This window comes from Squalius cephalus (assembly GCF_949319135.1).
Source record: "Squalius cephalus genome assembly, chromosome: 17".
NCBI lineage: Eukaryota > Metazoa > Chordata > Actinopteri > Cypriniformes > Leuciscidae > Squalius > Squalius cephalus.
In genome coordinates, this window is record NC_137138.1 from 11,550,044 (window position 1) to 11,567,439 (window position 17,396).

General features: G+C 36.9%; 1 protein-coding gene across 1 annotated transcript in view; it reads right to left on the bottom strand.

Annotated features, from left to right (window-relative positions):
- Window positions 1–17,396, bottom strand: part of arrdc1b (arrestin domain containing 1b) — a 40,815-nt gene that overhangs the window by 8,438 nt on the left and 14,981 nt on the right. The window contains exon 2 of the mRNA XM_079898671.1: window positions 3,622–3,732. Within this exon, the coding sequence (XP_079754797.1) occupies window positions 3,622–3,732 (111 nt within the window). The remainder of the gene's footprint in view (window positions 1–3,621; window positions 3,733–17,396) is intronic.

Here is a 17,396-nt window from a genome sequence, read left to right on the forward strand (position 1 = left end):
TGTGAATGCGCATGAGCTACAGCGTGCTCCGCCTGTGCTTGTTTATCTAATCGTTCATATTTGGCAGTAAAATCACATTGCAAGGGTGTTGTCTGATTTGAAAAATGTACTTGAGTTAATGTGCGAGGAGAAAACGAGTTAAGTTAACACCAGCCATCATTACTGTATAAATCTGTTCTTGTTTATAAGTCGCAGTCCCCGACAGGAAAAGGCCTCTTAGAGAAAATGATGGGAAATTCACTGACACAAGCAGCTCGGAGAGCAGACATAAAGTATCAACTGTCTGTTTGAGCTACACTTGCAGAATTTGTCAGGAAGTAAGTCCTCAAAAAAGAGGCATTATTTCAGGACCTAGGGTTGACTAAGGCAACACTAGCCTAGCTAACAGCTTATGTACATCATTTACTGTACTAAAAAATGACATTTAGCAGACACTTTAACCAAAGTTGCTTGCAGTGTATTCAAATATATGAATTCATACAAATTAAGAACAAAACAACACACATAGCCATGACAAACTCCATGTCTATTTATGTTTTGACCTCAATAATTTCAAATCAGTTCATACAACAGTTTTAATGCGTTGTCAGGTTTATGTTTGACAGTTATCAGCTTACTGATGTGATGTTAAACAGGAACTGCATTAAACACAATGCCATCTATTTCTAGAAACGAAACCTGTTCAGGCTACAAGAATATCACGTGATAAATATCTGACATTCCGTTTAAATTAATTAATGATTATGACACATACATTTTAATTGTCCCAAATAAGCCAAGAATGTTCGTGACAAGTGGAACATGTGTGAAGAGATGTCACCATCACGTGTTCAACATTTTCCTTCAAATAGTTAATGGAAATACATAGATACAGATCTACGTGTCGTCAGCAGCAAGAGGTCACACGAGGTAATGTGTTACCGCTGGAGCTCTTTCATAAAGTGCTGTCACATTGAAAAGGAGAAAGATGATTGCAACCCCTTCAACGGTCAATTTAAAGGGATAGTGCACCCAAAAATGAAAATTCTGAACCACTGACTCACCCTCATGTCGTTCCAAACTTGTATTGGAACAGTAATTTTGAAGAATGTTTGGACTGTTTTTATCCATACAATGAAAGTCAGTTTGGTTCGAGACAACACCGGACCCCATTGACCATTTTTCTAAATTTGTGTTTCACAGTAAAAGAAAGTCAGTCAGATTTGGAACGACATGGGGGTGAGTTTTGGGTGCACTATCCCTTTAATTTTGTCAGAACCATACCGTGCCAATTTTCAAATCTCAGACAAGTAAAGGCATCTCAATCCACCTCCACCGCCCTGACCATCAGAGTTTCTGTTACTGAGCAATGAAGACAGGAATTTGAACCCTTAATGGGCAGACAGCATTAGTTCCTGGCAGCCAGCATAAGAGACATTCAGCATCTCTTTTATCTCTGTTGGCCTGTGGGGTAAGATGAGCACTGTTACCCAGCACATCTGTCCCCGCTGCTGATTCAGACAGCCGGGCTGCTAAAAGGTCTCCTAGAATAGGGGTCGTAGACGCGTAGGACTAGCTTGGGCATGTGAACTAACAAGCACTCAGACAGGAAAAGGCCTGCCGGGACACATACACCAAGAGCTCACACTTCACCTCACGGCAGAACTTAATGACTCTGTGTGACCTGAACACAGGGGTGAGAGACAGAGAGATACTGTAGAAAGAAGTAGAGAGAATAACAGTCGGGTTCAAGAAATAAAAATACAATTCATGTTCTTTTTTTTCTTCTTTTTTTTATAATAATTTATAAACTGTTAAAGACAGACCTACTCTGAGCTATAACAAGGTTGTAAATCAATGGTTTATGCTATATATAGTATATTTATAATATATATAATAAAGGTGTATTTATTGGGGGTTTTTTTTGGGGGGGGGGGGGGGGGGGGTATTTTATTTTAAAAAAAAAGATATTTGAATAAACTATTTCCATTTCACCAATACTATACTTGACCAATTGGTGTATACTATACATGTATACGTCTTCAGGTTACCAGCAGAATTCCTGATGAAAACTTACATTACCCATGATTCTGTCATTTGCAGTGGTTCATAGGATTGTAGTTCTCTCCCTCCTTAAATTCATAAATTCGTCTTTTTGCCTGATTTTCAAATACTTTTTTGCTTCATAAGTTTGCAATGTTGTGATTCACCTTGTAGCTGGTTGGTTTGGTTCATTGCTTTCCCCTACGGGAAAAAATACTTGCGAAACCAAGTCAGCTGCAAAAGAGGGAAGGCACTGTTGCATTTTTGTGGCGTTCTGCTGGGTAACCCCACCCACTATGAAATCTTATTGGTCCAAAGCATCAAGCATCTTCTGATTGGCAGTGACCTTGTCATGTTGCACTGCAGTTTCATGCTCAATGCAGACAGAAAGCATGGAACTTGTTAGCCTGGCTCCGCCCTCCTGCGTACTTCCGCTCAATTTTATTTCCCTTCAGTACTACGTCTGGGATTGTGGTGTATTCTTTGGTTTTCTCCGATCATTTTTTTACCGGTCCAATCAGCGAACAGAGGGAGTGGCTGAGAACGATGACATTGATGTCGTGCGCTAGTTTGAGTATAGGGTTACGTCACGACCAAACGTTAGCGATTGGTTATGGCAGATCCAGAGTGACTCTGGGCAGATCCAATAGTTTTAAACTTCAACAGAGTATCTGTCTTCAAGGAAGTTAACGCTTGTCAATGGAGAGAGGCCAGACTCTCTGTACAAATGAAATGTACGAGAGTCTGGTAGAACCAGGCTAGGAACTTGTCACATATTGCAACAAAATAGCTAAAGAGTAGCTAGAGAGTCACATAATTTAAATATGTGGGGGAAAACAAAACACCAGCCATTATTTTTTAGCAATAATAAAGTGTTGTTTCCATGCAGCCCCTCCATCACAGATAGTCCCAAACTTAAATCACTAGCAGAGAGCAGTCTTAAAGCTTAATGATTGGCTAACACAGAGACGTTCCTGTTTTAGACCAAGCCTAAGGCGGTCACAGTCACAACATATTTTTCTCAAGACATCTATTTTACTGATATCTCTCAGGTAGTAGGGACCTACTATGGCTTTAAACTAGATTGGAGGCTTCATCTGGCAACAGCAAATGTATCCTCTTAAGTACAGACATTTCCTACCATATACAGCCTACATTCACCTGAAAGAATCAGTTTTATCAGAAATAACAGAACACACATGATCTTTAAACATTATCTCTATGCCAACAGATCGGTTATAATTATCATGCGGACTATTCAAAGAAAACAAATGAAAGGTTTCCTGTTTAAAGGGATAACTCGTATCTAACATACCTACAGGGTTTTGTGATACCTGACACATTCAGACAGACAGGAAGAAAGCAGAAAGACACATACTCAGAACAGGAAACCTTTCAGACTTTATGAGCAATATGAAAGCAATATGAATTTAAGAGGTAAACAATGAAGTCCTTCAAAGTGAGGAAGTTTTTTTTTTTTTTTTGTAGACTGGAGCCACAGAAAGAGTATTTTGACTAATACTATTAAGAATGATTGAATTTCTAGAAAAAAGAAAGCTGAAATTAAATGAGATGATGAATGGAAGTTGGTCTTCTTACCTTTATCGGCCACAGACAGCGTGCTGCTCAAGTACTTCTCCTCAAGCATCCATGATGCATCATTCAGCTTGGACGAGATGCCACACGACCCCACACAGTTGACTTTGATGGCTGCAAGAGGCCAGAGACACAATTAAACTTTTGATAATCTCATTTAAGACAATTAGCTTACTTCAGGGGGGTGCTCAAAGTTCAACTTTGCTATAGTCATGACAGAGACTCAATCACTTTATTTGATGAACAGACTGAATTTAGGCTTTTATTTCACTTATAAGCACTGATCAACGAACATAAACATAAACTCAACCAAACCTGCCTGACGCACGAGAACAAACCTCATTGGTTCTTGCGGAAACTCAAACTTGCTGCGTAACAGGAGAATGAACCTCATTGGTTCTCGCTCTTTGAGCAAGCATGCTTGAGCTTCCGCTTACCACAACTTATGTGTGCGGTTGATGAATGTTTATTATGTGTGAATAAAAGGCCTAAATTAAATCTGTTCATCATATAAAGTGATCATGTCTCTCCAGAAAATTTTAATTAAACCGCTCAATTCATATGGATTTCTTTTACGATCTCTTTATGAACTTGTTGAAGCGTCAAGATGGTTGTTGCGTAGAGTGTCAATGGAGGGACAGAAAGCTCTCAGATTTCATTTAAATATCTTCATTTGTGTTCCAATGATGAACAAAAGTCTTATGGTTTTGGGACAACATAAGCATGAGTAAATGATGACAGAATTTTATTTACTATTATACTATATTTTATATTTATTTAGAAGTACATATGCACAAATTTATTTGAAATGATCCGCGTGAGTATGCTATTCATTGTTTTTTTCCTAAAGATATCAAACAATAAATACAAATAATAGTTTCATGTTAAAGAAATATTTATGAAAGAAAACCATAAAACCAATCCGTATCCGACACACCTTGCTATACCCGTTCAACCTCTGATAAGGTTGTTTGCTGTTGGCAAAACTTCCTCCACACCCTCATAAAAAGACTTCTTTTAAACCATTTAAGACAAAGAAATGACGTAAGGATGTAAATGACGTAAATCGCTTTGGATTTTCCCAACAGATCTAGTGTCATGTACTTGATGGCTAGATCAACACAGATGAATGGAATGTTGAAATGTTGAACAGGAATGCCGATTGTCTTTTTTATTGAACACTTCAGCCTAACTTCTACTGATCCATGGAACAGACATTCCGTACGAAATAAACATTCACTCAGAAGGAAAAGCCCCTTTGTCTGTGTCGAGGAGAAACAGCCATCCTTATTTGCATTATAATTGCTTGATGCTAAACTCTCCACACAGGCTTTAACACAGTGTACCCAGAAACATAAAGAGACACCTGAACGTACAAAACCCAGACAGACCAACGTCAGACAATTTAAAGACCAAATTTCAGGTTGAAATAAATCAGCCTGGAGGTCAAGGCCACAATTTACAGACAAAAGCATTTGCATCTGTATGGCTGTAGCGTTGGTGCTTTTGCCTTTGTTGTGTAACACAGTGTAGAGATTAATGTTTATTTTGTGTGACTTTGTGAAGTTTTTAGGTCAAAATGAATGCTCAGACAAACATGAACACCTTACACTACCCTGGCACGCAATTCACAAATATACAGTGCGCTCAAATCTGAATTTGAGTGAAAAGAGAGACAAACTGACTAAGCCATGTGACCACATGCTGATCTGATTATGTAATGGGTAAAGCCCAGGGAATCTCAATTGGATTGAATCAAAACAGCAGGGCAGAGAAAACGCCATCATTACAGCTTCATCATCACAACATAAAACTCAGTAAGAAACCTTCTCAAAACATTTAAACAACCCTCATGGTTTTCCACAAGCCTGCAGTCTTGGTACATCAAATTTCGCATTTGCATTAAAAAAAAAAAAAAAAAAAAAAAGATACAGCAACACTGTGGAAAAAGACAAAGCAAGACTGATATAAAGAAGAACGTGAGAGATAGAAAAAACAGATGTCAGTGGCACTTAGTAGGGTTGACTCAATACCACATTTACGCCTTTGGAACAACTGTAGCTCTGGGTCCTTATATTGATTAAAAAAAAAATTCAAATACATATGCTTAACAGAGATTTGTATATCATTTAACACGAAAATACTAAACCAATATTTGAAATACACATACAAATCTGTCATGCACAGGAAACCTAAAGGAACATGGTGATAATGTTAATGAGATGGTAGGAAAAATCATATTTTAATTATTATGTGTGTAAACTTTTCAGGGGAAGCCTTGAAATTTAATTTCTTTCTCCCGCCTCGTTATTTCCATGACAAATGGTTTGCAAGCGAATGCAAGTATCTTGGGGAAACCACAATTTTTTTTTTTTTGCAAATGAACACAAAGTTTCACCATAACCCTTTTCCCCCTTTTTGGGGGAAAAGCAAAATGTTTTGTGAGAGAACCCAAAAGGATTGAAATATATAATTTTTCCTTCCATTTGTGGTGTATTTCTTATTAAAACAAGAAGTTGGGGCAGAACACATTAAATGGTTCATCCCTTTTTTAAACCGCCAATAGCTTTTAGTTTACATCACAACTGTGAACCATTATGCTATTGCTAGCCGACTAGAGATTATATTACTAGACAAACTATTCAACATTCGATTGGAAATATTTTAATACACCCTTGAGTACAAGAGGAGTCATCAGTATTTCTAGTTCAGTCCCCCAGATGACAAATATTATTCATTTTAAATGCATATATCTGCTAAAAGCTAGTTTTGTCAATGTTTATATATACATTAGCATACAGTTTACCACAAAGCTAATGGACATGAACTGGAAACCACTCAGGGAAAGAGAGGCCACATTACACTCATCACAAATGAAACCGTGTATCATTTTCTCAGAGAAAAAACGTCAGTTTGCATTTTCAGACAGAGGCAGAAGGGGGTTCAAATCAGGGCAGGCATAACACACGGCTGGGGAATGTTTGTGTGCGGCCGGCACAGGCTAAAGCAGCATCAGTTCACCACAGACATAAAACATTGGTGGCAGATGGTAGCATATCACTGGACCGGCAGGTGCCCTCGCTGGCACACTGGTATGAATGCCCCTTCCATCTCTAACAAAAATAAGACGACAAAATCCAAAGGAAAGAGGGTCCTCTGAGTATCAGACGATTCATGAACGAATAAATAGGCATTAAAGCACTGGTGCCATCTGCTGTGTGCCATCTGGGCACTTTTGCTGGCATGAGGAAACTTTATGCTTGCTGACTATATTTTACCACTATATACTAAAAAAAGCAGTAATGAAAATGAAAACACTATATTGTGGTGAGGAATAATAATTAAAATTTAGACTGATTCACTAATGATTCAATCAGACAGATTTGATTCACTGAAAGTACAGATGTGAAAGAATGATTCATTCACAAATCACACATCACTATGGCACATTTTACGTCTAGCAGAATAAATGTTAGAAAATAAAATGTAAAAATTATATTTATTAAATACATTTATTTTAACATATTTTTCCCGACCTAGAAAATATTATTTAATTTTTAATTTATTTCCAGATGTTCCATGACCATGAAAAACCATTAGCTAACATATTTAAACAAATAAATAATATATAAACTATAAAATAAGGAAATATAAAAATCTGAAAAATTAAAATATAATATATGATTGCATTGCCAGATGTTTTGACTTTTTTGAACCCCTGTAAAACTCAGACTAAGTGATTCACTCCATGACAAGCATTACTGTATCAGACATGACTTAAACACTCAAATATTACAGGAAGTAACAACCAAACACAGGATGTAAGACACTTTAATTCTGTTCGGAAGTGTAAAAAAGGTCATGCTGACAGTAAACATGGCCATTAAAATGAAGTTCAGTTCTTGCGCAACATAGTAAGGCCAGCTGGATTCATTATGGCTTCATACGAACAAAAGAGCAAGATGGAAATGAAGCTTTCATGAAATGGAAATAAGCCTAACAGCCACAGAGTGAGAATGTAGCATGTGTGTGTGTGTGTGTGGTTTATGTGTGTTGTTACTATTACAACATCTCTGTCATGTATTCAGTCTTCCATTAGATTCAACGGTTCAGCAACTGACATTTCACAAGGTTTCACATTGTCTTGTTTTATGATCATCATAGATGACAAATTCTTCCAATCCTCTATATCTTCTGTGAAACACGAAAGGGGAAATTCTGAAGAATGTATTACATGGATTGGCACTGGAGATTTTAAGCTTCAGATAGGATGTAAATGCACAATAAAAGTGTAACAAAAGTATATGACATGCTCTATATTGTCATATGATAGCACTGAGTGAGAAACCAACCAAAATTTAAGCCGTTATTCTCTGAAAAAGCTTTCCAAACATGAGAGTTTGTGAATTAATCTTTCTTATGAATCAGATCTTTTCAATGAACCAGTTGATCTGATTAGCAAAACCTGTCTGAATGATTCTTCATGAATCAGACAGCGATTCTTTCATTAAATTGTGTGGATGTCAAGAAGTGAATACTGACTCAAATTTCAAATGTTCTTCTCAGCTAAATCTATTGTATGACTTAAGAAGCCTTATGAACCACTTTTATATTTGTACTTATGATGCTTTTGCATTGTTTTTGAAGCTCAAAAAAGGCATCAATTCCCATTCATTGCCACTGCATGGAAAAGAGCTGCCAAAACATTTAAAAAAAATGTTTTACCTCTTTGTCTTTTACAGAGGAAAGAAGGTCATACGAGTTTGGGAAAACATGAGGGTGAGTAAATGATGACAGAAAATGCATTTCTGGATTAAATATTTCTTTTAAGCTGTACACTGTGTGCTGGGATCTGACTCAGAGTCTACAGGGGGACACGCTGGAGTTGGTCCAGGCCTCTTGGCAGCTTACATGGTTCAGCGCATGTGTCAGAGAAACACCGCAGTGGGCGTTCAGAGCGTCTGCTGTGTTTAACGCAACCCTTCCACATGGGAAGACAGCGTGGGCTGAACCTGCTTCCTAACACATGCAGCGTAAGCAACACTTCCGCCAGTCATCAGACGACTGTGAGAAACTCCGCACCCACCGATTATCAGCGAGTTTATATCTACGAATACTACATGCCTATTTGTGAACCTCTTCAAAAACACTCTTTTCTAAACACTAACCTGATTGAAACCAACAAAGAGAATTCTCCTAAAAATATTAGATCTAACACAAAGGTTTATCTCTTTGCAATACGATACTGTCCAGTGCTGCCCATGTCCTTTGAGAATGTCCCTTCCCTAGGACAGGAATTTATGAGGTCTTTGTGACGTTACACAATTAAGAGTTTTAGATATTGCGTAGCAGGCTCTAAAAGCCATTCTCTGCAATGTTTTGGACCATAAAACCTCCTTTAAGAAACATCTAAAAGCTTATACTACAAGACAGCTGTTTAATTGTTGATTCCTTAATTTAAAGTTGGCATGAAAGTCTCGTTAAAGTTGCGAGTGTATTTTCTTCCCTATTTTGGGAAGAAAATCGATATATATCGATACATCCAAATGGCTTCTCAAACAAGAAAAAAAATGTAGGGCGGGACTTGATTTTGTCCATCGGGTATTAATTCGATTGTTGGATCGTTGTGGTTTGATATTGCTGTGATGTCATGTGAGTGACAGGTTGTCCCGTCCTTGCGCCATGTCATCAGAGAGGAGAAGAGATGTCACTGCAAAAGTGAGGGGAAGTTATTTTGATGAAAGTTTACGAGGCACATGAATTGTAAAAAATAATGATGTGCACAGATAAATCATTTATAATAAATACTGCAATATTCCATTAAAAAAAATCTAGAATTGTCCATTTTAATTTCATGGTGACTTTAACTTAAAACACTGATTACATTTCAGTATAAAACGAATATTTAACTTTTTCCCAGAAATGTAAAAACGTTGAGTGTTCTGTATAAAATAAAATAAAATAAAATGCTTTAGTAACTGGCAGCTTTGTATCCAATCAGTAGGGGGGTAAAATCACTCGTTTTTAAACCGCAGTACTAGCCTGGTTAAAACCAGACCATTCTCAGTAGTAACTGAGTTATGGTCTGGCAAAGCTTCATTAACCTGTTAAGCTTCACCAGTGCGTGGGCGCACTGAAGCGTTTTTTTATTTATATAGTTCAAAGTTACTATCAGATTTAATGTTATACCTTGACAAACTATACATCATTAAAAAGATATAATACTCAAGTTTCAGTATTTGACCACTATTGTATTCCGAGAAACTTATAGTGACAGTTATGTCTTAATTTGTGTCAGGAGTTATGAAATGAAAAAATGAGTCGATACCTTTAATATGAATTATGCACGTCAGCCTGTTCCATTCATAAAAAACTCCCGTGCTGTCGTCATGACAGCGATACACAAAACAACGTCCCTCAGGGCTTTAGCTCAAAAATGTGCAAACTTGGAGAAATATTGATATATTCTCATAGATTCACGTCATATTTCTAAAGACAGGAATAATATTTATTGAATTTATACCCAAATGCGTCGATGTAATCATTATGATCGCTTCTTACTGAGATGTGCAGTGTTTTCAATTCATACCAATAGCCTGAGGGCGCTATATGCACAAAAAATAATCCATATATGGGACATGAAGAAGAGCCATAATCATGTGACATTCCAGGACGTCACTGCTACACACAAAGCTACAGAGATCCCGCTGTAATATGCATGTTTTGAAGACAATAAACATGTTTGCTATGATATTTGATTTGCCTGTGTTCTTCAAGCCATGCCAGGTATTTTTATAATAATAGATTATATTTATAATGTAATGCTAATCGATATAGACTTTATCATCGTGCATAAAACTATAAATAATGTTTTCTGTCTGATTTTTTTTTTATCTGAAGCCAAATTATATCACAGAAGATTATTTAAAACACTCGATTGCATTATGAAGTAAGTTTGGAGCACAAACATGGTTTTAATCTCATAAATGGTCATGTATTGATGGTGTGCTAAGCTAACATGCTAGCTAGCCCAGGTGCACCTGCCACCAGGGGTTATTCTTTTATGAATTTTGTTCTAAATAAGAATGCTTACTGATATGTTTTAGTAGTGCATTTGACCACTATTTAGTGCACTTCAAATGTGAAGTGAGAACTTTGATAAAAGAAATTAGGGATTGAAACCCTATGAATAGGCTGTGAATAGCCAGTCGTTAGTAACTATAATGCAGACAAAAGAAATGCATATTTCGAGCCATAACCAGGCTGGAGAGGTGTGAATGTGTGCAGGGGGAGACTGAGACTGAATGGGGCTCGTTTGCACCACAAAACAATAGAGACAAAAGTCTGAATGGATGCTTAGAAGACGACTAAACATCAGTAGCATTTTTAGAGTAGCCTAATCAAAATAAAGTCATGACATGATCTTGAAAAACATTTAACTAAATACAGAGTTTTAGACTTATTATCTTCATATTTTAAATATAAAATGTTTAGACATGTGGCTTTAGCTGTAGTGCATTTCTAGATTGCTCCAGTGCCAACTTCAATTTTATTTTCATTAATATGTTTCATAAAAAAAAATTTCTAATAACTTTACAAAATTTTGAAGCTATTTAAAAAAAAAAAATCATTATGACAATAATTAATTCTACATTTACAATAAACTACCAGGTGTCAGCTTTCAAATGAGATCATACTTGTGCTTTTAGTGCAAAGGGTTCATGAACTGTATCTGTTTCAGTTTGGGTATGTCATTTCTGGGGATTTTTCAAAAGTGGGGTTGCAGCTTAACAGGTTAATAACTAATTTCCAAAGGGGCGTCACCAACGGAAGTCGCTCAAATGCCTCCGGGCGCAATTGGATAGACCTAAAACCAATCAGAGCGATCGTCATCGTGTAAAGCCATATGCTGCGTCCCAATTCGCCTAAGTTACACTACGCCATAAAAGTATGTACTCTTTTTGTGAAGAAAAGGTATTTACTTTTGAATGTGTAGCAAAAAAGTAGGCAAGTTTTGGGACATACTAGGCTACTTCGTCATCTTTATCGAACGGATCTGTCGCGTGCATCCTGTCACTTAAACTGCCCTGTCAATCATCGTGTCACAGTTAAAATCCTCTATTAAATCTAATTTAATTTCCTACTGTTTCGGAGAGAAATGTAGTAGCACGTTCATCTGCCAGTGGGTCTTTCATAGAGACTGTCCTCATGTGTTTGCAATTTGAATATAATAATGCATTTAAAAGTTGAACGGATGACGCTCAAATGCCTCTGGGCGCAATTGGTTAGACCTAAAACCAATCAGAGCGATCGTCATTGTGTAAAGCCCGCCCCAACGTTTCTGATTGGTGCCGCGATTTCGACGGATTAGAAATGGGCTTGAATGAGCTCTTTGCCAGACTACTTGCAGAGCAAATCTAAATTTGCCGGAAGTTGTCTGGGTTTTCCCAGGCTACCGCAATACTTAAAAACGCATGCAAATGATATGTTTTCATGACTGCATAGCACAGCAACGTGACGTTGAGCAATAGTCCAAAATCTCTACCGGTTGACAAATTGCTACTGATCATGTCTACCAATATATCACCCACCCCTACCAATCAGTGATGTATTCTGAGACTCGTCAGAGAGAATTTGACCCTTTGACACCACAGAAATGCAACAATGAGTCAGCACGCATGAAGGGCCGCCTTCACTGGCATAGAACCTGACAGCTGGGTTTGGGGAGAGACTGATATTTCCTTGTTTACTGTTGATCTGGATACAGTTCAGCTGGAGTGGAGATACACAAAAGAGCTACAGTGTGTTTGACTAAGGTCAGGTTTTTCCTCTTGACAATCCACACAGAAGTCCTTGATCCCTAGGCCAAAACACAAATGAGGACTGCATCACAGCAGACACAACGTCGATTTAAAATGGCCAAGAGCGTCATTAATGAGATTAATAGAACTGATTGAGAGAAGAAAATTCCAACAAAAGGGTTTCATTCAAACAGAAGACAGCATCATGTGACTATGACGGTGTGATGCAGTAAACAGAAGATATAATATAACCCTTCAAATGTCTGTTTGAGATCAGACTCCGTAATTGTTTGGTTTCAACCAACAGCTGGAAGCAATGAACTGGTTTATTTCACCAGAGAATGTGTGCCACTGACACACTGACTACATCACCACCGCACAACACAATGGATGACTTTATAGAAAACATTATGCGCCTCACAATGACACAAAGTTTAACCACAGATGGATGAAACTTTCTGCCTTCTTCCCATCTAAATCATGATAGAAGTGCAATACACTAGACATTATAGAAGGAAATGAATGAGATATAAGAAGAATACTTCAAGAAAATCAGCGGTTTTGAACAACATGAGGATGTATAAATGATGACAGAATATATGTTCATTATGTCGGCTTAACTGAATACACAATGTTTACTAACCACATAACTTGTATTATCTTATATATTACAGCCATATGGACATTCATTTGACATTCATTTCTGACTGATGAGTGATGACAGAATAATTGTGAAAACCACTATACAATTAAACTATTGAATGGAACTAAAAAGTAACATTAAATATTTTGCAGATACAACAAACTGAATAGTGAGGCTGCAGTCTCACTTTGCATTTCATCATCGACTAAGGAACTCCATTATCCTCGATGCTCGGGGTAACTCAACTCCCATGTCCTCATTAAAACTTCTAAAGCAATTAGACGCTCTTGCTTTCCCTCTTCCCTCTCACCTCGATCATGACCCCATCACGACTCTTTTTATGAGCTTATTACAGCATTTAATCCACTGGCACCACAGATCACACAGCACAAGAGACTATAATACATCTGCTACATCATTGGTCAGACCTTCAGCTGCATAGTAAGGAATGAAAGTGAGAGCAGTATGGTTTGCAGACAATATATTTATGAAGAGACTCTCATCCAAAACAAGAATCCCACAGGATTGATATATGGACGTGATATGTAAATATTTGCATTCTTTAAAATATATTTCTATTTTTAAACATTTATATTTAAACCTAAATTATATTTAAACTTAATTGTTTTATATATATTTCCTGATTTAATGGATATAGAAGTTTTATTTTAGTATCGTTGATATACTATTAATATTTTGAATAAGATTTAATTTTTTTATTTTCTGTTCTCAGCTTCATTTTTTAAAATTAAGTGTTATTTGTTGTTTTTATATTAGCTTTTGATTTCTTTTGTCTAAATATGTATTACATTTCAGTTTTTAATTTATTTAGTTTTAGTTATATTTCAAATGAAATTAAACAAAAATGAGAAATTAATTCTATCTATCGTTAATTATTCTGTCTGTCTGTCTATCTATGTTTGTCTATCTATCTATCTATGTCTGTCTATCTATCCATCTATCTATCTGTCTCTCGGTCTATTTATCTATCTATCTATCTCTGTCTGTCTGTCTGTCTGTCTATCTATCATTCATTTAATCTATCTAAATTCAAATTCAAAATTGCTTTATTGGCATGACTGTACATAATACAATATTGCCAAAGCTTGGAATACATCGAATAATAATAAAGACATCAAAATAATAAAATATTATAACATAACTTAAATTTAAATGTACAAATTAAATTAACTGTACGAATTAACAGTGTAACAAACTAGAATATGTGTGAACATTTGATAACACAGTGTTTTAACATATACACACACACACACACACACAGTACTGAGGGTCACCGTGGTGAACAGTTGGGAAACATACTGAGGTCAGACACAATACACACACTACACACACACATTCACCTGCTGTCTCTCAGGCTGTGGCACATCCACACTTATCTGGCAGCCAGTCCCTCTCCTAATATTATCTTTATATGTTCTATTTCAGTCATGGCTGTAAAGTTCTTAATTAAGTTCTTTATTTCTTTATTTGTTTAAGTAGAGGTCTCTGAACTGTATTTGTGACAGTGAAGGAGGAAGTAGGCCTACTTCTCTGTCTCGATCTCTCCCGTCCTACAGTGAACACACACCCTTTGCTCTCAGGGTAACCAGCTCTTTCTGGGTCTGCTGGTCTCGATGGCTAGACTGTGTTCACTGAGCCTGTACTTGCTCAGGATCCATCTCTGCTTTGTGTCTCTCACGCTCTGGAGATATTCTTCCAATTCATAATTTGATTGCAGAGTTCGACAGAATTGTAATTTACATTGTGTTTTAGTTTCCTGATCCCAATGTTCCAAATATGTATTTTTAGACTGGTGATAATTTGGTTTATTTTGATGTTTGGGTAAGAAGCAGTGCTGGTCTGAGACTAGTAGAGTTAGTCAGGTTAGCACCAGCTGACTGGGGGGACTTTTTTCGGGGTTCAGCTCTTGGGTTTGTAATGCTTTAAAATGTAGCGATTCTGTGGGACTTGATTTTAGATGCATCCACAATTTGAGAGATCTTTTTTGCATATTAACAATCAGTGGGAATCGGCCTAATTCTGCCCAACATGCATTTTTGGGTGTTTTCCTTTGTAGTTTTAGAATAATTTTGCAGAATTCTGTGTGTAGGGCTTCTGTTGGATGTCTGTCCCATCTAGTGTATCTATCTATCTATCTATCTATCTATCTATCTATCTATCTATCTATCTATCTATCAGGAGCTTATCCAAGCGTATTACGCAACATGCTGTGACCATTCAGCCCTTATTCTACTCATTCTACTCACACGCTACCTTACATCTCACTCTCCTCAAACATTCTAGGGGTGTAAAATCGGACAGTTCATCACGATACGATACGATATCGATTCTCTCAGCCAGCGATACGATATTTGCCGATACCTCAAAAAAATCTGCGATTCGATTCGATTCAGGGCTGTATCGATCGATTAATCGATATTTAGATATTATGTTCATACAACCAGTTACGTTTTTATTAACTCACAAATGCAACCAAAATATATAACATGAACGTTTAATTAAACTCTTTGAAAATTGCTCTCAATTGGGACATTTACAACAGAAGGTCATTTGCAAGTACTCCGTTCTTGTTCATTTTCATAAATCATGTTTTTTATTATTATTGTGCATTCCAAGTAATATCAATCAAACTGCAGCTGGGTTGTTTTGATTAATAATAATAATAATAATAATAATAATAATAATAACTTAAAAAATACAGGTAAATTACTAAATTAAAATTACTAAACTAAATTTAATATGTTAAAAGTTATTTATTTTTTTTTTTAGCAGTGCAAACATTCACATTTCATCTTTCTGAGTCAAACAAAACCAAGTAATTGCTATGATAAATAATACAACACTCGGTTAATCTTTGTAACGTTAATCTCCTCAGCTGACATAGACTCCTAACAAACTTTGTTTTTGTGATTAACGTACACGCAATACAGTGAGCTTTTCCCTCACCACTAAACGAGCTGCTTTAGTAAGGTTCTGTGAAAATGTTGCAGCTTTTATTTTCCTTTTACGCCCCGAAGAAGATATCACGGGTTCATCAAGTTCATTGAAATTATCCATCCTCGATCACTTATGACGAAACTCCTCTTTAGTATTTTCAAAGTGACATCTGACCTGAATACTGCGCGCTGAGTCGCTAAAACGGACTTATCTGGTTGTGTTCACCAACAAGGTTGCGACTGCTTGTCTGTTTATGCTGTAAAACATGAACTCGCGATGCCTTTACAGCGGACAATACCGGCTTTTGTGCCGACAGACAGTATGGTTGGTGAGTAACGTTAAACGAAAATGTGCGCTTTGGCAGAAGGATGTTACGTGAGAATGTGGAGAGTGTCAAAATAAAGGTGTATATCGATATTTTACGTGTGGAATCGATGCATCGTATCGTTAGACGTTATATCGATGCATCGATCCATATCGATGTATCGTTACACCCATAAAACATTCCCAGCAATTACAGCGCAGGCCCATCCTGTCCCATGATCCTCTGCTCAACCACGTGTCATGCATCTCCCTCAAGCTTTACAAGCCAACAAAACAAAAGCAGTCTCTCATTTGGCACAGAAAAAGTCAGTGAATTGGTGTTCACAGAAAAGATTGTTAACTTACTTTTCTACTAATTTACTTTCAATGAAGCATCACCACATGTTGAATGAGGCTGTATAAAGCACAAAGGGGGAAAGATAAAGACTAAAGATTTTTTTAGGGAAGTCTGGCACACATGAAACCATGTCAATGTGAAAGAGAAAGGAAGGCTACACTCACCCACAAGCCCTCATGAGTAACTGCTCAGCCGCCGCCAAGCTTAAGAAAATTATTTAACATACCATTTGGCCAGACAACGCAAATGTCAGACCGAAAAGACATTGCAGAATGATGCATCAGCAGTGAGTGTCCATGAAATAGCCTTTCCTAACAAGAAAATGAATTTGTTGCATACCACATAGATGAAAATTTGATATTAACATGAGAATTTATGAGCGAGCTCTAAATCACAGAGAGCCGGCCACGCATTCAGAGGGAGATTTACACCAGGAATGGTAACAACACATCTGCTTTGATAGGGAACAGGCAGATTAATGCAAGCAAACTGAGAATTTCAACTGAGACAGGTCACCTTGGTTTTAATGATGTCCATCCTTCTCCCTATATTTATGGATGGTTTTGCTAAGTAAAAAACAGTTTTGCAGGGAACATCCCAAACAGAACTGGAATATGAGCTGTTGGTGGATTAATTTATCGTACAATATTGAGAAAGAAATGATTTATCATGCTTTTGTTTACTTGCTGTGGGATCGCATCATTAGGATTACGGT